Genomic DNA, 24,423 nt, shown 5'->3' with positions numbered 1-24,423 from the left:
TACATTTCTGGTTCCTATCACCATAAAATAGTGATGTCACCAAGTGTTCGCGAAAAGGTGAGCGTATCCTACCCCACCGTTGGCACCCGTCAAAAACGTATGGACCCGTGAAGTTCCCGGGGTAGAATAGGCCTTCAGCAACCCATGCTTGCCATAAAAGGCGACTCAGCTTGTCGTAAGAGGCGACTAACGGGATCGGGTGGTCAGGCTCGCTGACTTGGTTGACACATGTCATTTGTTCCCAATTGCGCAGATCGATGCTCATGTTGTTGATCACTGGATTGTTTGGTCCAGACTCGATTATTTACAGACAGCCGCCATATAGCTGTAATATTGCTGAGTGCGGCGTAAAACTAAACTCACTCACTCACTCACTCACTCATAAACGTATGCTATGTCTAGACACTTGTTCATCTTAAATAATTCGGGAATGTAGGGTATAAGTCAAAATAGGGAATTGCATCGGACATCATTTATGTCACTGATGCATCAAATGTGGACATTTCCTCATGTCCACCGTTTAACTTCTTGAAAGCATACTCAAGCCTTCATGTTGTAAGTTATAGTCAGGACGTCGGTTACGTTACCGACATCTTTGCGCGTTTTCAAACATGTTTTTTCTTCAAAACATTCGTCTTAATAAGCATATTCAGTGCATTCAGTGCATTTGCGCCATCAAGCTTTAGCAGTGTGTTAAATAATTTTGACTGTATACACGTGGAAGTTTATTTTTCCAGTCAGTGTACGACCAGTTTCAGCCGTAGTTAAACGTTCTCCTATTTTACTCTTAAACTCACTCAAAATCACGCTGTGCTTTGTAAGCAATATTAAAGTAAATCAAAGGGGACATGAGTCAAGGTTCCGAGAACCCGGAAAGCGAGAGAACTCTGTAATGACAAGGGCAGATAATGACTTGTCTTTTTCATAACTGGCGAACGTAATACACATTTATATCATTGGTATTGTCCGATTACTGGGTGTTATTATTAACGACTATGATTTATCTGTGCTTCACCAGGTTGCAGTTCGGTTGCAGTAACAGCAATAACGAAAGGTTTTGATATAAGTAATGGTGTTGGTCTTTATATTGGTTAAACAGACGTAAATTAAATCATAGCATGAGATCGGTTTTAGTGTCTTGTTGCCACCCTTTCAAGTTTCTATAATAATTTTTGTCAAATCATGATTGAATATTCGGAAGGTTTAACCAAACGCTACATTTCTTACATTTCCGGTACATGCGGGTACGCGACTGGACTATGGCGGCTTTAAACAAACAAACAAAGATCTGATGACGATGGTTATATTTACATGACGTTTGCGATGCTCATGGTACTGAGAAACTGTCTGCCATTCTGGAACCTGTGTTAATATCAATAAAATGCTATTATTATTCCTATTCCTATTTGTAATATGCTTCCCATACATATGTGCAGATTTAAAAATGTACCATGTATATTCATTGCATGAATCAACCTCCCCGGCTGTCTACAAGGCTTGAATTGCTATGAATAATTCCTACATAACAGAGTTTTAGAGGACGTACACGACACAGTGGATTTAATTCGTTTATCCAACACAGTGTGAACAACACAGCTAAAACAAAACCACGTATGTCAAAGACAACCGGACACAATAGAAACAGGAGAGGATAGATGGCATGAAGAACCTGAAAGCTAAGTCAGTTCTTTGCCACAGGCAAATACTTATAATGTGATTTGGATCTGTTTCACTTATTAGCCTTGATACGCGTTTCTGGATTCTGCTGGTAAAATGTGGATGAAATTAATCGAGGATAAGCAAGAAATAAAAAGTCGCTGATAATGAATGTTTGCAATGATTAACATATATTGAGACTTATTTATCAGAAACTTTCTATAAATGTCAAGGCATTGTAACGTCATTGTAATGTGGAACTGTAGAACAGTAAATGTGTTGAGTCAGTTAGCTTTTAATAACCAGGAAACCAATTTAAGGCGCATTTAATGAGAATCAATGAACATGTTACATCGATATTCTTTAGTCATTCAAAATGTTATGAACAACTATGAATCTCTAGATTCTCTAGTTTGTGTCAACCAATCTTGGTCAATAAATATCCGGCTAAAGGTAGGACTTATTTCGCTTTGCACAGTTACCAAATATTCACACATTCACAGAGGCTGATTTGTGGGCGTTGTCCCCCTCCACAAGGAAACTGGCATTAAAGGCACAATGGCCCATATTTTCGACAATGTTTTGGCCTATATATGCATTATACGTATTGGGTGATATGCCAATCAATTTTGCTTCCCTTTGATACAGTGAAAGTTATGTGATCCCTTACAGACAGCTTCCAAACATGGAACACTTGTCATGTCATTCGTGTCCAACTCGTGTTATTCCGGGACAAACCGAATTGCGACTAGTGCCCCTCTCGTCGGATTTCCCATTGACGCAGGAACACCAGAACTTCATCAAACATGAACGATACCTCTATTCCTGTTTGATTCCAATGGTACTAAATATCACCGAAGTACTTATACATTGTACTGCTGTTTTTGATTTTTCTTATTTATTAGAAAAAAACTTCTTGATACACCTAAAATCAGGAGAAAAACATATTGTTAAGGACACATTGCGACGTAATTATCACCAGGTGTTCACCTTAGGTTCAAAGTATATTATCGAAAAGGGTTTAACTGTCACAGATGGGATGTCTTTCATTGAATATGCAAAATTAATAAAATGTATGATACAAAAACTCAGCTAAATTAAAACATACAAAAAAAACCCTCCAAAACAATTCTCAAACTGAACATTTCACACCTTAAGTGGAATTTTTACTGAATTCGATGAAAAATATAATGAATGACCAAAACAGTCAGACTAGAATATCCCCAGAGATGTGAAAATTAAAATTATGTTAAAGATTAACTTTTATTAGTGACACAGGTATAATATTATTGTGCTGAAACTCCTAATGATTTATAATTACATTTCCTAAAACTGCTGGGAGCTAACTTATAATCACCACAACGAACCCGAAAGATCGTCAGAAACCTGTGAGACAGTGAGACCAGTGAGAGCCGTTATGTCAAAAACCGCACGTGCGTATGTTTGAATCTCACAGTCAGTCGCATGATTCTTATAAAAGGTTTTACATTTAACAGCACAATTCTGTTAGCAGCGTTCTGAGTACTTTGAACATGACGGCATTTATTTTCATGACTATTTAAACAAACCACAACGCCATAAACGGGGTTCAATATTTTTATCAAATCCATTGCGCGCGTTCTGAATGGTTTGCCGTATTTTCGAACATAACAAGCATCAAGTGGGGAACGAGTCTTCTTTAAGGTTACGAAAAGGGGCGAGTGCTGACGAATATTGCCATGTATGGAATGTAAACAGTTGCTCCGTATACAGAAAACTGTCGTTGCCGGTGTTTGCCGAACTGCTTTCAATCACAAGATGTGCGTTGGATATTCGACGTGAGCACTCCAAGGGACATAACACTGTGGGGTTCGCTTGAAATAATGTTCGGCCGGCAGGAGGCGCGAGAGTCGATTTAATGCCACTTTTTAAATTAATATTGTAATCTAAATAAAATGAATTATATACTAGATATTCTGGCAGTGCATTGTTAGTAGTATTGGGAGAAATGCATCATATGTTTTAGAGAGGCGTGGTAAGACATGGTGCCTTACCACGGAACGCTTGATCTAAGGAAGATTGGCGATGACGTCATTGCCAGTATTGGATTATATCCAGGAGTTTTATCCAGGTCACAATGTATAGGAGAAAAAACGCCTCAGAGGTTTTGGTAGACATTGTAAAACCGGAGGGAGAGGGAAATCCCGACCCCGATTTTTTTACATTGTCTACCAAAACCGAGGAGAAGTGTTTTCTCTATCATGTACACCGTCAATGATGGGTAATTACAATGTAGACGATTATGTAATTAAGCTACATAACAACAACTGAAGTGCGCGTAAAATCAATTTAATGACAGTAACCATAAGTTGATGATTTAACCCCTCCACCTTCTTCGGTCCGGTGGCCGTGCGGTAGGGCATCTGCCTACGGATTAGAGGATTGCGCTTCCAGTCCCGCTTCGGAAAACCTTTGTATTGTGAGTTTAATTTTGGACGATATTTTTCAATTGATTTCAAACACTCATGTATCATTTGAATGTCGATTTTCATATAAAATTATGAAAAGTAAAACCTGGGAAGCGGTCTTACTAACGAAAAGTAAAACCTGTCCCTCCAAAACAAAAACCTCAAATGCGGTTATTCTGGGAAAACAAGAGATGACCTGAAATATAGTGAGAAGCACACTATGGGTTTATACAGCCTTTTCCTTCAGTTGATAACTTAATTTCAGCACTAGTTTCTGAAAATGTCTGATGAGGTGACCGATGGTCAAATAATCTACCAAGAGCAGGAAGATGAAGTGGTCAAGGTTGAGAAGGGTAAGTAATAGGGCGAAAGATGAAAAAGACATGCACTGAGGACTCCCGAGACTGTCGTGAAGTGTTGAACAGATTTCAGTCTCAAATTGGCGGTATCTGTATTGACACATTCTTCTGACATTAAAACTGGCGTGATATTTACCCAGGTGAACTACCGTGTTACGCTACTATTATTGTGGTTTGGAAAATGTACTTTAAGTGTCAATTTGCGTACATAGGACGTGTTATTCGATTGTTAATTATTGAAACACTTCCACACACTGTTATAATTTCTGGTGTCCCTATCTTTGATTTAACCCTTCATTGTGTTCCTAGAACAGATCTTCATCTATTTCATTGACCGGGGTTCAGCATTAATGCAACGTACCAGTTGGTGTTCTAGCTATTTCACTGTTTACCCCTTGACCCGAAGCAGTTCACTTGTTTTGAACCATTATCAGTGGCGTTTAAGTGCATTAGAAACTTCGGGAAAAGCCGTGATTAAAACGTCCACTAACTATGAACACCATAATCAATGTTCATTCACTTGTGTTCCCCTGGCAACCAATATTGTTTCACGTGCAACCTGTTACGACCCAGTTGATAACATGGCCTTCGGTGACCACAGCTTGTCCATAGGGATGGGGTCAGATTCATGACGCAACTGTGGGCAGCATATATTTATTCTGTCTTTCTCCTCGCCCGCTCGCCTCTTCAAATTTTATTACAAAATATTTCATGCATGTTATGTTTGCTCAGTTCGTTAACACCAGGTGTCATCAATGATTAACAGTGATGCATTCGAATCGGTTTACCTTTTGTTCCAACTGGGATCTGTCTTGAAGGATGCTCGGATCCGATTGTTTTCTGACGTTAGCGTTTCGCATCTAAAACACTGTGTTCGTGTTAGAGTGAGTGAGAATGGTTTTGAGACGCTTTTAGCAATATTTCAGCAATATCACGGCAAGGGACGCCAGAAATGTTCATGTCAGAAAAAACATAAGGCTTATTGAGATGAGATGATTTTCAAGGCATTGAATTTCAAGTTCCGCCAGTTCCAGTCAGTTTGTTCTATACACGCTGGGTGCGGTGATAACCGAACAAACGATAACCAACTGACAAGAATTTAGTGGTAATATACAGTATGACGTAAGAGTGCATGTGTTAATACATCACAGAGTCGAGGACATCGTTATTGTTCACTGGTATACATATTTCCTTGCAGTCAGTCCATTCGCAACGCGATGGATTCTGGCTTACGTGTCCTTCTTTGGCTTCGTTTTCGTTTACGCCACTCGCGTCAACATCAGCGTGGCCATCATCTGCATGGTGCGGTCGGCGACGTTGAACTTCACATCAGATGACAACAGCACTGGACTGCTCAACATGACGTCGACTTCCGGAAGTGTAGAAGATGATGCTTGTGACATTTTGGAAAAAGCTGTATTAGCTAAAGAGGCAGGCAAAATGTTCATTATGTCGTTAGTTATATTGTACCTATGCGCACTTGTTGATCATAATCAAAATACACAAAAAATATACAAGTTGTTTAACAAACCATCATCAAAATATTGACACAGTTAACTATTTGTTCGCAGAGAAAGTGACATTCAGGTGTTCGAGAAGCCCCTGCATAAACTAATAAATATAGAATACTCAGTGAAATACTCATAATCAAAACATCACACCTGCTCGGTGAGGTTTTTGCAGAGTATTGTCCTAAATTCACACAAGTCGTTAAACAAACTATCATTAGACTATCGACACAGTTCACTGTTTGTTACGTGGGAGGAGTCCATAGAAATGAACAGCCAAAAGAAGCACATGCAGAAGCAGTCTGGTTCCCTGAGTCTGATGCGCCTGCGCTAACGACACTGAGCTTTAGCGCAAGCGCATCACACCCAGGAAACCAGGCTGATGCAGAAGTGCCACCATATTTATTCACGCATCTGTACCGTCTCCATCATTTCTCCTTGCACATCAGAACCCTGTACAATTATATCTATACTTATTACTGTCGATGAATGTGTTCCAGAGTGGAGAGTTTGACTGGGACAAGCCCACCAGGTCGCGTATTCTGGCTATGTATTTCTATGGCTACATCTTCACACAAATACCTGGAGGGTGGCTGGCAGGACGCTACGGGGCACGGCGGGTGTGGGGACTCGGGATGTTCGTCAATGGACTTGGGACCATTCTCACCCCTGTCAGTGCTCGTCTGAATCTGTATGTTTTGTATGCAGTGAGATTCATCATAGGATTTGCAGCGGTAAGTTTCAACAAATCAAACTTGTGTTAATACCAAATGTTGGCACAAAGAACGATCACCCGATTCCTTCATGCTCAGTGACACCTGTTCCAACTCGGGATCACCTTTTAGGTCCCGATGGCTAATGACTGTAATGAAGTAAATGTGGTCCCGTACAAATGAAGTATTTAAACACTTTGCTATTCAACTTGCATTTGATATACAATCTGATGAATTCATGTGTTTTTTTCCCTAATGGATGCTTATCGTTATTTGGGGGTGTCTCAGGGCGTGTCATTTCCGGCTATGCATTCACTATGGGGGAGATGGGCGCCTCCCTTCGAGAGAAGCAAACTCGTGTCGGTTAGTTATGCAGGTAACGCAACGCAACGCAACGCAACGCAACGCAACGCAACGCAACGCAACGCAACATAAAGTAACGCACAAATGTCTATCACCTGTCCCTGAAAGACGTGACTACAACAGACTGCTGTTAATTTGTTTGCATGTAAACTCCCTGAAGTGCAGGATGAACATTTCCCCTAATGACAACACACACACACACACACACACACACACACACACACACACACACACACACACACACACACACACACACACACACACACACACACACACACACACACACACACACACACACACACACACACACACACACACACACACACACACACACACACACACACACACAAATAGGGAGGTACTTCACATTTTAACTGAGTTGGGATGAAACACAATTCGACAACACAGACATATGAATATTCTTTTGGAAACTCATACGACAAAGACAATGCTCGTATCACCTGCAGGATCTCACGTGGGCACTATCACCGCATTCGCACTGTCTGGGTACTTCTGTGCCAACGGGTTTGACAACGGCTGGGGGTTCTTATTCTACGTCTTTGGTTTGTATAGTTTTGCCTACTCAATAGTTAAACCAAATCATGTTTTAAGAAAACAACTAGAACTAGATGTGACGCTGATAATGCTGTATACATCGTATAATACTGAATCCTGTATATTTGGCAATGACAATTTGAAAGCTGCTTAAAATTATTGTCAAACCAATCATTACCATCACTATGCATATGCATCGCCGTCGATGTTGTCGTCACACGTGAAGATCCTAGTTAGAGTTGATCTTCAGTAACCCATAACAGGCAACAAATGGGGGCAGGTGGTGAGACTCACTGACTTGGTGGACACATGTCATCGTGTCCTGAATGCGTCATGCTGTTGATCACTGGATTGTCTGGTCCAGACTCGATTATTTACAAATTGCCAGCATATGGCTGCAATATTGCTGACTGGGCATAAACTAAAATCACTCACTTATTGTCGTCAGAAATGGTCTAATTTACAAACTATATATTAATAAGAAGAAGAACTTGATCTTGTTCTTTTTGATAAAGCCAATGAAATTATTTATATCATTGAATTTTCTGTCCCTTTTGACAGCAATGTGATTGGCAAGATTCAGGAAAAGCATGATAAGAATGCGGACCTCACCTTTGAAATCGCTTGCGTCCCAAGTACACTGTCGTCAGGCTCCCCATTGTTCTCGGTGCCCTTGGTTTGGTACCTCCTGATCTCTTGGCGCAGATCACAGCCCTTCTGACAATCTGGGTAATGCAGAAGGCTACAGTGTTGGGGAGCCTCCATATTCTCCAGAAAGTTCTTGGTGGTTTCGACTAGGCAGTGTTTCCTGGGAGAAGTCCCATCCGCTGTCTGGGCTGCGTGTAGAGGGGACGAGGGCCCTGAGCTGATGATGAGCCTTACCGGCCTGACTGTGCCAGGATCACCCAAACCCTCTCTCCTGCATATCAATCTTAATCTGTAAAACATAATAAGTGCTGACTTCAGAATCTATTCCAATCAGAAGGGAAATTTTCAAGGGGGACTCCTTTAGTCCTTTGCTTTTTTTTGTCTGTCTTTAAATCCTTTGAGTTTTCTTCTCAATAGGGAGGAGGGTTACCATCCCGGGCCTCCTCAGCACAGATCACCAACACCTCTTACTCATCTCCTCTACATGGATGATATCGAACTCCTTGCCAAGGGAGAGACCAATTTGAAAGAACAGGTTCTCCTTGTCGAGTCCTTCTCTAATGATATTGGCATGACTTTTGGACTCGACAAATGTAATACTCTTCATTTGAAACGTGGGAAGGTAACCAATGATAGATCGGTCAAGTTACAAGGGGGAGGAGTTATTGAGCATCTTGTGGAAGATCAGGCCTACACCTATCTTGGAATGCAAGTTCGAGACAAGCTCCAGAATGCCCAGATTCAAGATAAACTTCGGGCCGAGTATAAATCTCGTTTAAAGAAAATCTGGAGTTCAGAGCTAAATGCTCGAAACAAGGTCAAAGCCACCAATGCCATTTGCTGTGCCAGTCCTCTCCTATTCCCTTGGAGTAGTCTATTGGACAAATCAAGACATCCAGGGGCTTGACCGCCTGACCAGGAGGATCATGTCTGATAACAGAGCACACCACCCTCGTTCCTCTCTTAATCGTTTATACATGCCAATCACTTCAGGAGGTCGGGGTTTGATTAATGTGGAAGCTCTTCATGATAGAGTTTTATTGTGTACTTTTGCACATATTTATTTATCGGATGATCCTCTGGTGATGCATGTCAAGACTCACGATGAAAGCAAGGAATTCCACAGCTATTTTAAGCGTGCCAAGGTTGTTGGACACAATCTGAAATTTGAAGATGATTTTGCTCATGGTGATGTACTGCTGGACGGTACAGCGATGGGAGTAAACCAGGTGAAGTCCTTCACCAAGTCTGGCCAGAGTCGGTCCTTCGTGGGGAAGCTGTCTGAGAAGCCATTGCATCGTGTGTATATGCAGTGTGTGGAACAGAACAGCAATCCAAGCGACTCCTTCGCCTGGATGAAGTCGGCTGGTCTCAAATGTGAAACTGAGGGCTTCCTTTTTGCTGCTCAGGACCAGTCACTTCCCACTCGCAATCGCCAGAATGTGATTCTTAAAGAGAATATCAATATGAAATGTCGTCTTTGCAATGAATTTACAGAGACTGTCCAACACCTTGTCAGTGGATGCCCTTCCTTGGCACAAACAGCATATCTTAAAAGACATGATGGCATGGCTCGCTGCTTTTACTATCGTCTCCGCCATGCCTGTGGTTTTGACTCCGAGGTCCATCCATGGTACGACCCTGAACATGTCCAGGGCGTCCTGGAAAATGATGCTTTTAAACTTCTGTGGAATAGGCCAATATACAGCCTGAGACGAATTCCAGCCAACAAACCTGATCTTGTCCTTTTTGATAAAGCCAATGCAATTGTTTATATCATTGAATTTTCTGTCCCTTTTGACAGCAACGTGATTGGCAAGATTCAGGAAAAGCATGAAAAATATGCGGACCTCGCCTTTGAAATGTCTCGCTTGCATCCCAAGTACACTGTCGTCAGGCTCCCCATTGTTCTCGGTGCCCTTGGTTTGGTACCTCCTGATCTCTTCGAGCAGATGAGGAGAGTGTCCGGGTTCTCCACCGGGAGCACAGCCCTTCTGACAATCTGGGTAATGCAGAAGGCTGCAGTGTTGGGGAGCCTCCATATTCTCCGGAAAGTTCTTGGTGGGTTCGACTAGGCAGTGTTTCCTGGGAGAAGTCCCATCCGCTGTCTGGGCTGCGTGTAGAGGGGGCTAGGGCCCTGAGCTGCTGATGAGCTTGACCAGCCTGACTGTGCCAGGATCATCCAAACCCCTTCTGATGCATTTCTATCTCAATCTGTAAATAATAATAATAATAATAATAATACTCCGGAAAGTTCTTGGTGGGTTCGACTAGGCAGTGTTTCCTGGGAGAAGTCCCATCCGCTGTCTGGGCTGCGTGTAGAGGGGGCTAGGGCCCTGAGCTGATGATGAGCTTGACCAGCCTGACTGTGCCAGGATCACCCAAACCCTCTTTGCTGCATTTCTATCTCAATCTGTAAAACATAACAATAATAATTCCGCAGTAATATTCTGTCAGTCTTGACCATTAGATATGAAAAAATGTGCTCTTGGAAGTGAATCCATAGGTACCAGATATATTCCACTCTTTATGAAGATATACAGTGTTCCCACAAATTATTGAGAAAATCTTTGTTTTTTTTGCTAATGATGCTAAGACTAGAAAAAGGGCTTTCACTATGCACTAAGCATACTAAATAAGGGAGACAACTCTTGAAGGCTTAGAAGGCAGCTCATTACATCAAGAGTTATCTCCCTTGTCTGAGCAGACGGCTTCCTGTGTTGACATGGCAGAATTTACAGCAAGAGAGAAAAGAAAGCCCATTCTAGATGATTTTGAAAGGGGTGAGGCTGATGCTAAAGTGTTAGCTTGTAGACATGGTATTCCTCTGTCTACAGTATACAGAACTTTGAAGAATATTCAAACAGGAACCGGGATAGAGCACAAAGCAGGGGCAGGTCGGCCTAGGAAATTCAGTGTTGTGGATCGCCGAAGACTTGGGCAGATTGTGAGTAGGGGCAAATTGAAAAGTGTTGAGAACATCAGAAATGAAATGATTAGCAGAGGAAGTCCTCAGGTATGCAATGAAACAGTTAGGCAGGAATTACAGAAACTTAATTGGGTGAAAAAACGTGGAATTCCCTCGCCGTTGATGAAAGATGCACAAAAGGAAAAACGTTTAAAAACTGGTGTCGGGCTCATGAAAATCAAGATTGGGATAAAATTTTCTTTTCGGATGAAAGTTCTGTTTGGTTTTTCCCTAATTGTGTGAAAATTTGGACCAAAGATACTGTCAAACCTATCTACCAGCGACCAAAACATAGCCCGAAGTTTCACATGTGGGGTGACATATCGGCTCGCTGAGTGACGCCATTGTGTGTTTTCACGGGAAACTTGACAAAAGAAAGATACGTTGACATTCTAAATGGTCACCTTCTTCCGACAGCACAAACATTGTATGAAGATGATTGGATTTTCCAGCATGATAATGACCCAAAACACACTGCGCGCTACACAAAACAGTGGTTGTCGGGCGAAAATGTTCAAGTTTTAGACTGGCCCAGTTACAGCCCAGACCTAAACCCAATTGAGAATGTGTGGGGAGTCATGAAGGACAGAATAAACCAAAAGGGACTGAGAAATATTGATGATGTGAAGGCCGAGGTGGTCCAATATTGGGATACCCTGTCACACGATTACCTACAAACTTTGATGGGTAGTGTGCCTAGGCGTATTCAGGCATGCATTGCTGAGCGAGGAGGTCTAACAAAGTACTAAAACAAGACTGAGACTGTAAAAGGATGATGTTTTAACATGTTTATGTAAGTAAAACGCCAGAAGTTAATAAACGTAATGAGTTACATGACGCAACATGATTCTCAATAATTTCTGGGAATACTATAATTATGCACATGTTAAGTTGCTAATTTTAACTGACATCTACACTTTGAGGGCAGAATTTTCTATTAACAAGACGCGTTCATTATGTATGCAAAACGTTTCTAGTCACGAAATAGCAGAAATAGTGCCGATGGGACTAAATTATAACTCGTTTAGTGTTGAAACATCCTGTTGTTTCTGTGGAGGGTAATATGCGAGTAACTCTCCATTCCTTAAACATAATGGATCCGAGGCCAATGAGTTCTCGAGGCACTTTATTTTCAAGTAATGGAGAGTTACCCTTGTTAGTTTGTTAAATAACCCTACCCTAGGATATTAGCCTACTTAAATAAGCCTACCCTGGGGTATTACCCTACTTAAATTAGCCTACCCTGGGGTATTAGCCTACTTAAATAACCCTACCCTAGGATATTAGCCTACTTAAATAAGCCTACCCTGGGGTATTACCCTACTTAAATTACATTGGAATATTTCTGGTATCAAAATTAATTGTTGAAATGACAAAATGAAGTCTTTGATTGGAAACTGGTACACATCAATCCATTCCTAAGCAGACAATGGATTAACGTCACCAATGTAATTTAAGTACAGCTGCTGGGGCAGCCTAATGGCTAAAAGAGTCGCTCGTCATAATGAAGATCCGAGGTCGATTCCACAGGTTTCGGTCATCGTCACTACCAACTGCATTTGAAGACAGGCCATCTGTTCATCTGATATCTAACTATATAAACTGATATATGTTCCACACTGCTCGCAGGTGCTGGAAACTTGGTCTGGTTTGGCCTGTGGATGTTGCTGTCAGCTGACAATCCCCGCAAACATAAATTCATATCTGAGAAGGAGATTGCTTACATCGAGAAGAAAATAGGCTACAAGACGAACGTTAAGGTACGATGTATGAACAATGCCACTCTCAACCTCACAAGACAAATGCGATACGTCTACCATCCTAACGATGAGCGATACTACCCCTTACATTTAGTTATCTGAAGTCCCCATTCAACAATAATACATTTTGAGCGGGTGTTTCGATGGAATGTAGCTCTACCCACTTTACGGTGACCTTGTATCTCCACTTGTTCTTCAGTGATTTCTTCATATCATTATACAATTCGGAACAATAACGGTATGTAATGACTGATGGGAATACAGCAGATGTCTACAGGCTATGAGAACACGTTGATAACAACCATTGGACACCGGAATCAATACAATGCTTCAGTATCCACAGATAATCTATCTATACCTATCATACCATCGGGAAGCCTCAGCTTCATAGTTTACAACTAGCGTTAACTAGAACAAATGTATGTACATGTCCTTTAAGACAACTGTCATCAGGTTCTCCGATAAATCTCAGGCAATTGCAAATTCCCTCGTTCTCTACGGAACCCGAAGCGCATGGGTGTTTGAATTGATTTAATTTCATATAATGAAAGGAACTGCCTGTTGCTGGAAGGTAAAACTACTGCAACCGAGTTAAACATCCAGCACTGCAGTGATCTTGATATATTCTTGACAGTCACACTACTTTCACATTCTGTTCAGTTAATTACTTTTGCGCTATGGCCAGTTTGCCTAAAATGTACCGAACTTCACACAAGAAATCACAGAACTTTTTTTGTAACATAAAGTTTTGTGTTCTGTGTCTAATAATTTAAAAGAACGACTCCGTCAGGTCATGCTTTTCTCACATTGGCCACCATCTATAGTAAGTAACCCGTATGCCACGTGCTACCACACAACCCAATTTAAAGGAATTTTATAAATGACTTAAGTAACTCCAACGTTATGGTATTAAGTGTACAATGTAAACCATATTTGAAAAGGAACAAGTATTTCCACACTGTATTTCAGACTAGATCGACACCATGGTTGGCTATGGCCAAGTCCGGACCTCTCTGGGCCATCATCCTGGCTCATATGTGCAACAACTGGACCAATTATACTCTCATCACTGTCCTTCCTACTTTCATGAAGGAAGTCCTCAAGTTTGACATCCGTCAGGTTTGTTGAACCATGTCACCAAGTCACCATGACACAATGGCTCCATGTCATCATGTCACCATGTCACCATGACACATGACACATGACACCATGACACTGGACTGGTGTAATGAACAACCTCCGGCATTCTACACGTACACAACCACGTCAGTTGCCTGACAACTCAATCCAATCAGTTTAGCAACACCTATGTTGACCTGCCAGAGACTGACGTCAATCAAGGTCTCACCAATTACAACACATGTGTTGATCTGCCAGAGCATTGACAATCAAATGATGTGAACAGCTGCGTTCTCGTGTAAAGTTTTGTTAAGAATTTGCCAATTTTCACCGAGTTTTATCATTTAATGAACTCACGGCAATAATCTTCTCAACGTTACAATATCAGTTCGTGTGTACACGGTACCTTGAAACAGAATGGAATAGTTTCCAAATCTAGTTTAGAAAAGTTGACTGAAGTAAATGGCTGCATTTAAAGCAGTGAGTCGAAACCTTTGAGGAGTAGCATCCATTGTGTTGTTGCAGAACGGACTGATATCCTCCTTACCCTTCATCTGTCATTCTGTGGCGGCAGTGATGTCTGGTCAGGTGGCTGATTTAGTGAGAGCCAAAACCCAACTTGGCACCACAAAGGTCAGAAAGATCTGCCAGAACACAGGTTTGTGTGTGTCCTTAACCCACTGGTATGAAACACGTAGTTTTCAAAATATCCTGAAGGGAGAAAGCAATTGTGACCATGTTGATTTCACGTGGCTGTTTAGGAAAGGCAGTTAATACATGGATAATCATCTTTGTGATTGTACATTCAGGTATTGGAAAGACGTCTCTGTACTTTAAAGTAGTTTCAGATCTTAAATTAGTTCAATAACTAATGTGCATTCTCATCCTTTCAGGGTAGAATAATAATTACACAAACACTCCCCATTTCAGCGTTTCTCTCGGTTGCCATTTTCCTTGTGGCAACAGGTTTTGTGAAATGTGAAAACAGGATGGTTGCAGTCGTTTTGCTATGTGCCGCCGTAGGTTGTCTGGGAATAAGCAAAGCAGGATACATGGTGAACCACGTCGACATTGCCCCCAAGTACGTCAAGACTTACATAAGAGTGAGTGAGTTTCGTTTTACGCCGCATTCAGCAATAGTACAGCTAAATGGCGACCCTCTGTAAATAATCGAGTCTGGACCAGACAATCCAGTGATCAACATCACGAGCATCGATCTGCGCGACTGACATGTTTCAACCAAGTCAGCGAGTCTCACCAGCCTACCCCGTTAGTCGCCTCTTACGACAACCATAGTCCCCTTTGATGACAAGCATGGGCTGCTGAAAGCCTATTCTACCAAGATCTTCACGGATCCTAACTTAGGAAAACTTGGATAGCTTCATACTCTTTACTTTGTCTTGTGAACACAGCATCATCCTGTGCGCCGTCAAGCTACAAACACATTTTCAACCAGATTCGAGGGTTGGGGTAATGGGGTAGCCAAGTGGTTGAAGCATCCGCTTGTCATGCATAAGACAAGGTTCGAGACGCGTGAAGGTCCCAGTGTAGAATAGGCCTTCACCAACCCATGCTTGCCATAAAAGGTGACTGTGCTTGTCGTAAGAGGCGACTAACTCGATCGGGTGGTCAGACTCGCTGACTTGGTTGACACATGTCATCGGTTCCCAATTGCACAGATCGATGCTCGTGTCCTTCATCACTGAAATGTGGAGACGTGCTGAACATAAACCATGCATTTCAAGAAGAAAAAGAACTAGTAACTATGTCGCTTTGTTTTTGTTTTGTTTTGGGACTTGTTCCACAAAAAGTAATTGTAAGAAAAAGTAAAACACGAACGTTACACGCGAACGTTTTGCAAGAATATATCCATTCCCATATAATTGTGGTTATAACTAAATCTGGTTTAAACAGTGTCTTCATTGTCTTGCAGTTATTCTGGTTTACTATTTGGTTTTACCAACACAATGGCTACTATCCCAGGGATGATAGCCCCTCTTGTAGCTGGGGCTCTCACGCCAAACGTAAGTGTGGTTTTCTCTTTGAACGCCCCACAATATTCCAGACAAAAGATTGTAACTTGGACCCAAAATATACACTACATGTTTGTAACATCGCATTTTAAGTCCGTTTCTTTTTCACCAATGAATTAGCTTTGCAAATCAATTTGAATAGTAATTTGGTATCCAGCTTCATCCAGATTTCACAGAGCTATTCCTACTACTGTTTGCAGATGATTGTTGTAACCAGGTTCACTGAAAAGAAAATCCGCCATCTTGAATTTATGATACCATTCTTTTTCATCCACAGTAAAAGGACTACAGAGACAAATAGATGAACTTGTAACTTAATGTGATGAATGGAAATTGACAGTTAACAGGAATAAGACAAAAGTTCTTGTATTTAAATAGAATAGAGGGCGGGTATCACGTAATGAGTACTCAATATTTGAAGGAGAGATTTTAGAGACCACAGCGTTTTATAACTATTTTGGAGTCTATTTCAGTAGAAATCTGCCATGGAATAAGCATTCAAGCCAGGCTGCATTGCAAGCAAGAAACAAATTTTCAAGTGTTTTCAAACATTTGAGATTGTTGGGAAACATAACATACCAATCATTCTTCAAAACGTTTGATGTTAAAATACTCCCAGTTCAATTATAAGGGTCAGAAGTGTGGGGCTTACGACAGTTTGATGTTCACTTGTATGTTTGTAAAAAGTTCTTTGGTGTGAAAATAAGTACATCTGGCCTAATGGTATATGGCGAGTGTGGCCGATCTCCACTTTCTGTATGTTCAAATATTAAGGTCAATAAATACTGGTTAAGACTTCTTGACCTGCCATCATACAGACATCCCCAAAAATGTTTTAACGCGATGTTGTTCTATGATAATAACGGAAAAAGAAATTGGGTCACGGGTGTAAGAGAGTTACTTTTTAATAGTGGTTATTGGCAGATTTGGCATGACCAGAATGTATATTCAAAATCAAATTTTGTTTTTTGTCATAAACACACATGTTAAAGGATATTTATATACAGACATGGGCTGCAGCATTAGCTTTGTCAAGTAAATGCAGTTTTTTTTATAACTAAATGCATAAATCACATATAATCCAGGAAGATTATCTGTATAAGGTAAAAAAGTTTCGGACAACTCTTTCACGTTTTAGATGTTCGTCTCATGACCTTCTCACTGAAACTGACCGTTATTTAAACATTGTCCTTGATCAAAGAATTTTTCAAGTGTGTAACTTGAACTTAGTGGAAGATGAGTGAGTAGCATTTTCTGCTTGTGTGCCCAGCTTATTCACAACTTAAAAAACAATACCTGCCGTCATATTATTATACATACCCAAATGTTACTAAATTCTACTCAATGCTATCGAATATTGTAAACTTTTACATGATTTAGCGATGTATATTTAGCATGCCTTCATCTATAGAAACTATATAAATGCATGAGTTAATATGTAATTTAATTGTATAACCTTTAATTGTTTCACTTATATTTTTAATTGTTTACAATTTTAGTTCACAGATATAGTATAGCTATATACGTGCGTGTGTATATGTATCTACATACAACTCCAACCTGTTTCGTAGGCATGCTGTCATATATGTTGAAAAGGGGGTGTGTGTGTGTGTGTGTGTGGGTGTGTGTGTGTGTGTGTGTGTGTGTGTGTGTTTGTATATATATTTTTATATGCGTATAAGGTTGTATATGGTTATGTGTATTGTGTACTATTGCATTATACCGTAATGTACTATAGGCCTGTGACCTTTTAAGTACGGTAACAAAGACATTATGTTAACATCTCATAACATTGTCCACAAAGGATACCTGTATTTAATACTTTTGTATGTCTTTACACCCCTAAAAATGCGGGTTAGAATTGGTTTTCAGCACCCCATGCTTGTCATTCAGAGGCGACTAATCAGATCGGATGGTCAGCCTCGCCGATATTGTTGTTATCGATTCCCAGTTAAGTTAAACGATACTCATGTTGTTGATCACTCGATTATCTGACAACACCTTGAGGTATTTTGAATAGTATTGTTTGAGTAATAAAAACCAACACACACAAAATAATTGCGAGAAATAAAATCCTTACACCAACCAACATATTGGGAATCCAGTCTTTACTGTCATGTTAGTCACCTTTAATATTAAATCTAATAAATATTTTACACTTTTTCTCAGAAAACTGCCGAGGAATGGCGTCTCGTGCTGTGCATATGTTCTGGGTTTCTGGTGGCAGGTGCGGTTATCTTCGCTTTCCTCGCCAGCGGTGACGCACAGCCGTGGAACAACCATGACAAAGTAGAGCTGACCATAACAACGGACAAGAAATCGCATAGATATGTAGCCGTGGACAGCGTAGAGGAAACAGTAGAAGAACCTCCGATGTAGCGTCAAAGACTTTGCAACTACAACAAGAACACTACACTACAACTTCAGTGTCATTGAAAGTTAGCGGTTCGGTTCGATCCACCGAGATCGAATCTGGCACCATAGTTTGGTGTTTCATTCACCATTGTCGCTATATCGATTGGATATTTGAGCCATGTTCTGTGTTTAAACATCACATTTTAGTTTCATACGTTTTGCTTAATAAACTTGGAGAGTTAAATAAAATCTGATGTTTTACAATGTTTGATTACGATGAAGAATCGACAATGATCGAATCGCGGGTTCGGAATCGAAAAACGAATGAAATCGAGGTCTGGGTGTCTTTGCAGGACCCATGAAATGACAATGCCTCTGTGAAACAAATAATGAGTTATAGATATCATTGTAAGGGCTATATGTATGACAAAAACACGTAGTTTAGTCTAGTACATGATTCTTTGTTGTGAACGGTGAACGACAGCGACAGTGGCAACGTTTCCCTTGAATACTAAAGAAAAATCAAATCGTATTCATTATTCCAGTTGTGTTATTCGTACTCTACACTAGTTCTAGGAATCATGACGCTCGTGACGACATCTCATGAGACACATCATACTTGAAGACTGCAGTTGACTACATCCGGCAGTTGAGGTCGTTTTATACGCAGGTTGTTAAGGTGCCATTTCCAAATAGGTCCGGGTGGTTTGGTAGCCACGTGGTTAAAACGTTCCCTCGTCGCACAAATGGGAACTCCACAAAAAATATAATATGATAAGATTTATAAAAATAAACGATGCCGGTTTCCATGCTATGTATATACGAGGTAAGTCTTCCAGACCTCGCTCAATTTGTCTTTTGCCTTTTCCGCAAGCAAACGATTATTGTTTGAATGGTTTAATTTCTAATTGACAAATATTTTAGAATACACAGTGATTGCAACCTGAAATCTACAAGTCACCTGGTTCTAATGAAATAGGTGTGGATCGTGACCTTTTCAGTAATGAAAAGGGCGGTGGGGTAGCTTAGTGTTAAAGCGTTCACTCATCACGCCGATGACCCGGGTTAGATTCCCCGCAATGGTACAACGTGTGAAACCCATTTCAGTTGTTTCACGCCGTGATATTGCTGGAATGTTGCTAAAAGCGGCGTACAACTACATTAACCCACTCACTTATAGTAGTTAGTAAGAGGCCACTAACGGAATCGGATGGTCAAGTTCGCTGACTTGGTTGACACATGTCATCGGTTCCCAATTGCGCAGATCGATGCTCATGTTGTTGATCACTGGATTGTCTGTTCCAGACTCGATTATTCATAGACCGCCGCCATATAGCTGAAATATTGCTGAGTGCGGCGTAAAACTAAACTCACTCACTTACTCATTCTTGAAGCATACTCAAACCTTTAAGTTGAAGGTCAAAGTCTGGATGTCGGTTACCTTACCGACATCTTCGCACGATTTTAGAAATGCTTATTCTTCAACACATAAGTCTTAATAAACATATTCAGCGTATTCAGTGCATTTGAACCATCAAGGTGTATCTGTATGCTAAATAATGTTGACTGTATACACGAGGAAGACTGCTAATTCAAGGGAAGTAATCGCCAAGCGTTCTACCTGCCGCCATGTTGGGATGTTGGTAACGTACGTTACCAGTAACACTTTAGGTGCAGTGATGCTGGACATGGAGCTGAAGATTGTGCAACAAACGGTATTGTCGGTGTCTAGTGTGTACAAGTGCCCAATAGCAGTAACAAGAGTGTTAGTAGATGTCCAACTACTGGATAGTTACATGTTTGGTTTGATGGAGACAATCTGAATTCAAAGTGTTGTATTATTAACACCAAAATGCGATTATTATTCCTAGTTGTAATATGCTTCCCATACATATGTGCAGATTTAAAAATGTATCATATATATTATTTGCATGAATCAACCTCCCCGGCTGTCTACAAGGCTTGAATTGCTATGAATAATTCCTAACAGAATTTTAGAGGACGTACACGACACAGTGGATTTACTTCGTCCAACCAACACAGTGCGAGCAACACAGCTAAAACAAAGCCACGTATGTCCAAGACAACCGGGCACAATAGAAACAGGAGAGGATAGATGGCACGAAGAACCTGAAAGCTAAGTCAGTTCTTTGCCACAGGCAAATATTTATAATGTGATTTGGATCGGTTTCACTTATTAACCTTGGCACGCGTTTCTGGATTCTACTGGCAAATGTGGAGGAAATTACTCGAAGGGACGAAGTCGCTGATAATGAATGTTTGCAATGATTAACATATATTGAGACTTATTTATCAGAAACTTTCTATAAATGGCAAGGCATTGTTACGTCATTGTAATGTGGAACTGTAGAACAGTAAATGTGTTGAATCAGTTAGCTTTTAATAACCAGGAAAGCAATTTAAGTTACATTTAATGAGAATCAATGTACATGTTATATCAATAATCTTTAATCATTCAAGAAGTTATGAACAACTTTGAGTCTCTCGAAGTTTGTGTCAACCAATCTTGGTCAAACATCAACCTACAGAATGCAATTCATTTCCCAGGTACGTTTGATCCCAAGCAAGTAAATAACCGTCTAAAGGTAGGACTTATTTCGCTTTGCACAGTTACTAAATATTCACACATTCACAGCAGATTAATTTTCTCCTTACTTTGAGAATTTTCTCGTTACATCAAGTTTCTTTCAAAAACTTGAAATTTCGAGTATTTTCTCGTTATTTCAGTTATTTTTTCGTTCCTTCGATTAATTTCTCGTTTTGTCAAGTATTTTTATCGTTGCTTCGAGTTTCAGTCAAAAACTTGAAATTTCGAATATTTTCTCATTGCTTCAAGTTTCTTTCAAAAACTTGAAATTTCGAGAATTTACTCGGTACTTCAAGTTTCTTTCAAAAGCTCCGAACAAGATGACATCCTCATAGTCACAAACACCCTACACCACCCGAGTTTCAGTGGTCATAAAACAAATTTTCAGTTCAATAGGGAGGTCGCGCACCCTTGCAACCATGGTATCTTCCCATAAGGCAGACCTCACAAAAGACAGACCGCTTAAAACAACACACTTTATGGTTGTTTGCACAAGGCGTAATTAATCTGATAATAATGGCATGTGCCCAGATATGTAATGTATAAACTATACTTGTTTTACTTCATGTAATGAATTATGATTTTTATATTAAGATCTATTGCATCAAAGATACACAAAAAAGTGCTTCAGAACATTTCAGCTTCTCAAACAACTCAGTTCTTGACTGCTTTTCACTCTAATTACCAGTAAACTAAGAAAGATGGAAATGTGTTGTTACTATACTGTGGAGTGACTGGTAGCAGAACAGAACAGAACAGAATTTTTATTCTTTTCTCAAAAACACAAAAGGTGAAACATAGAACATAAAGTATTACACAATGTATGAAAATGCATTTATTCCAGAACCTTATCTTAAATTAACCTTTCAAAGTAGAATTTCACTAACAAAATTTAGGACAACAAATCAAAGGTTACCAATGGAAACAGGGCGCTGTCTGCATGTCTTGGAAGAAAACCGAGTTTTTAATCATTGTAGTCAAGCCATATGTGACGAATTCCATGTTTTACTAATATGTCCACCACTTGTAGAACAACGAATATCATTTTTAACAAACTATTTCTGTGTGAATTCCTCTATCTGTACATGTATTTTTCTCATGAAATGTGATTTATCAACCACACTCTCTCAAATTATCCAAATATAGGAAACACTGTGCCTTTTCAAATGATATCGTTTAAATATTTTAATTATGTTTATATATACTTTATGTTCTATGTTTCACCTTTTGTGTTTTTGAGAAAAGAATAAAAATTCTGTTCTGTTCTGTTCTGCTACCAGTCACTCCACAGTATAGTAACAACACATTTCCATCTTTCTTAGTTTACTGGTAATTAGAGTGAAAAGCAGTCAAGAACTGAGTTGTTTGAGAAGCTGAAATGTTCTGAAGCACTTTTTTTGTATCTTTGATGCAATAGATCTTAATATAATTTAAGATAAGGTTCTGGAATAAATGCATTTACATACACTGTGTAATGAAATCATTGTGATGATTGAGTCTTACGTGAATTCCAAGATTGTACAAACTGGTCTAACACACTAACAGCACGAACTGGTATCCTTCCAGTCTCCGCATACAATATGTAATGGCGAGCGCTTTCCTTTAAGCGAAGCAGTTTTCTTGAATGGTTATTAAATAACCATTTTCAGTAACACTTAAAGTTTCATATGGCCAGAGGTCGTATAACCATTTCTAAACCTAATGTTGTCTTTTTTATCAGTGCACATACCACAGTTTTCAAGGTACAGCTTAAATAAACCTGATGCAACCAACCATAACGTGTTGTTTTAAGCGGTCTGTCTGTTGGGAGGTCGATACCGTGCGAAGCATATTTCCTAAACTATTCGTGATAACTTCAGACTTGGTACATATATCAAGAATGATAGATAGGTTTGCCATTTCGGGTTTAAACCCAGAAATAAAACTTTTGCGGTTTCCACCCCTATATGACTTAGGCTGTGAGTATGAGGTTGTCATCTTGTTCGGAGCAGATTTCCTTTAACTATACATGCTAGCGTCATCAAATTTGGCACATATTTCAAGCATGATCCATAGACATGCCATCTGATGGTTATACTAGATATGAATTTTAATTTTTGCTGTATCCATGGATACGTGATTTAGGCAGTCAGTATGAGGATGTCATCTGACTCGAAGCAGATCTCCAAAACTATACATGCTAAATTCATCAAACTTAGAAATTAAGAAAAAGGAAATCGAAGCAAACAGTAAATACTCGAAATTTCAAGTTTTTGAAAGAAACTTGAAGTACCGAGAAAAAATTCGAAATCTCAAGTTTTTGACGACGAGAAAATACTCCAAGCAACGGGAAATTAATCGAGGGAACGAAAAAATAATTGAAATAACGTGAAAATACTCGAAGCAACGAGTAATAATCTAAGTTACGAAAATTGTCTTTGAAAAAAAATATTTTATGCTACAAAAGTAGCAGCATTAGACTTTCGTTGGAGACCCGTGAAGGTCCCGGGGTAGAATAGGCCTTCAGCAACCCATGCTTGTCGTAAGAGGCGACTAACGGGATCGGATGGTCAGGCTCGCTGACTTGGTTGACACATGTCATCGGTTCCCAATTGCGCAGATCGATGCTCATGTTGTTGATCACTGGATTGTCTGGTCCAGATTCGATTATTTACAGACCGCCGCCATATAGCTGGAGTGAGTGAGTGACCGCCGCCATATACCTGGAATATTGCTGAGTGCGGCGTATAACTAAACTCACTCACTCACTCACTTTCGTTGGACTTGCGGGCATTGTCCACCGTCCACAAGGAAACTGGCATTAAAGGCACAATGGCCCATATTTTCGACAATATTTTGGCCTATACAAGTATTATATATATTGGGACATGTGCAATCAATTTCGCTTCCTTTTGATACAATGTAAGATACATGTTCCCTTACGACTTGCCTAAAATTGATTTTGAAACATTATCGAGGCGAGCAGCTTCCAAATATGTAACACTTGTCATGTCATTCGTGTCCAACTCGTGTTATTCCGGAACATGCCGAATTGCGACTCGTGCCCCTCTCGTCGGATTTCACATTGGCACAGGAACACCAGAACTACATCAAACAGGAACGATAACTCTATTCCTGTTTGATTCCAATGGTACTAAATATCAGCGAAGTACATATACATTGTATTGCTGTTTTGGTTTTTGCTCATTTATTTCAAAACAAAAACCTTCTTCACACACCTAAAATCAGGAGAAAAACATAGTGTTAAGGATACATTGCGACGCAATTATCACCAGGTGTTCACCTTAGGTTCCAAATAATCTTCACGGATGGGATGTCTTTCATTGAATAT

The 24,423-nt window shown here is 40.1% G+C and overlaps 1 protein-coding gene across 1 annotated transcript; it reads left to right on the top strand.

Annotated features, from left to right (window-relative positions):
* Positions 1–1,551: 1,551 nt before the first annotated feature.
* LOC137268214 (sialin-like) lies at positions 1,552–18,733 on the top strand. Its single transcript, XM_067802754.1, has 12 exons — positions 1,552–1,680; positions 4,369–4,456; positions 5,661–5,893; positions 6,471–6,704; positions 6,972–7,059; positions 7,514–7,609; positions 12,847–12,977; positions 13,947–14,096; positions 14,622–14,754; positions 15,027–15,177; positions 16,030–16,120; positions 18,299–18,733. The coding sequence occupies exons 2-12, from the start codon at positions 4,384–4,386 to the stop codon at positions 18,506–18,508; spliced, it is 1,590 nt and encodes a 529-aa protein (XP_067658855.1). The 5' UTR covers positions 1,552–1,680; positions 4,369–4,383; the 3' UTR covers positions 18,509–18,733.
* Positions 18,734–24,423: the final 5,690 nt, after the last annotated feature.

Source organism: Haliotis asinina, chromosome 16 (genome assembly GCF_037392515.1).
Source record: "Haliotis asinina isolate JCU_RB_2024 chromosome 16, JCU_Hal_asi_v2, whole genome shotgun sequence".
Lineage (NCBI taxonomy): Eukaryota > Metazoa > Mollusca > Gastropoda > Lepetellida > Haliotidae > Haliotis > Haliotis asinina.
The sequence above is the reverse complement of the archived record's forward strand: the minus strand, read 5'-3'. Positions and strand labels throughout refer to the sequence as shown.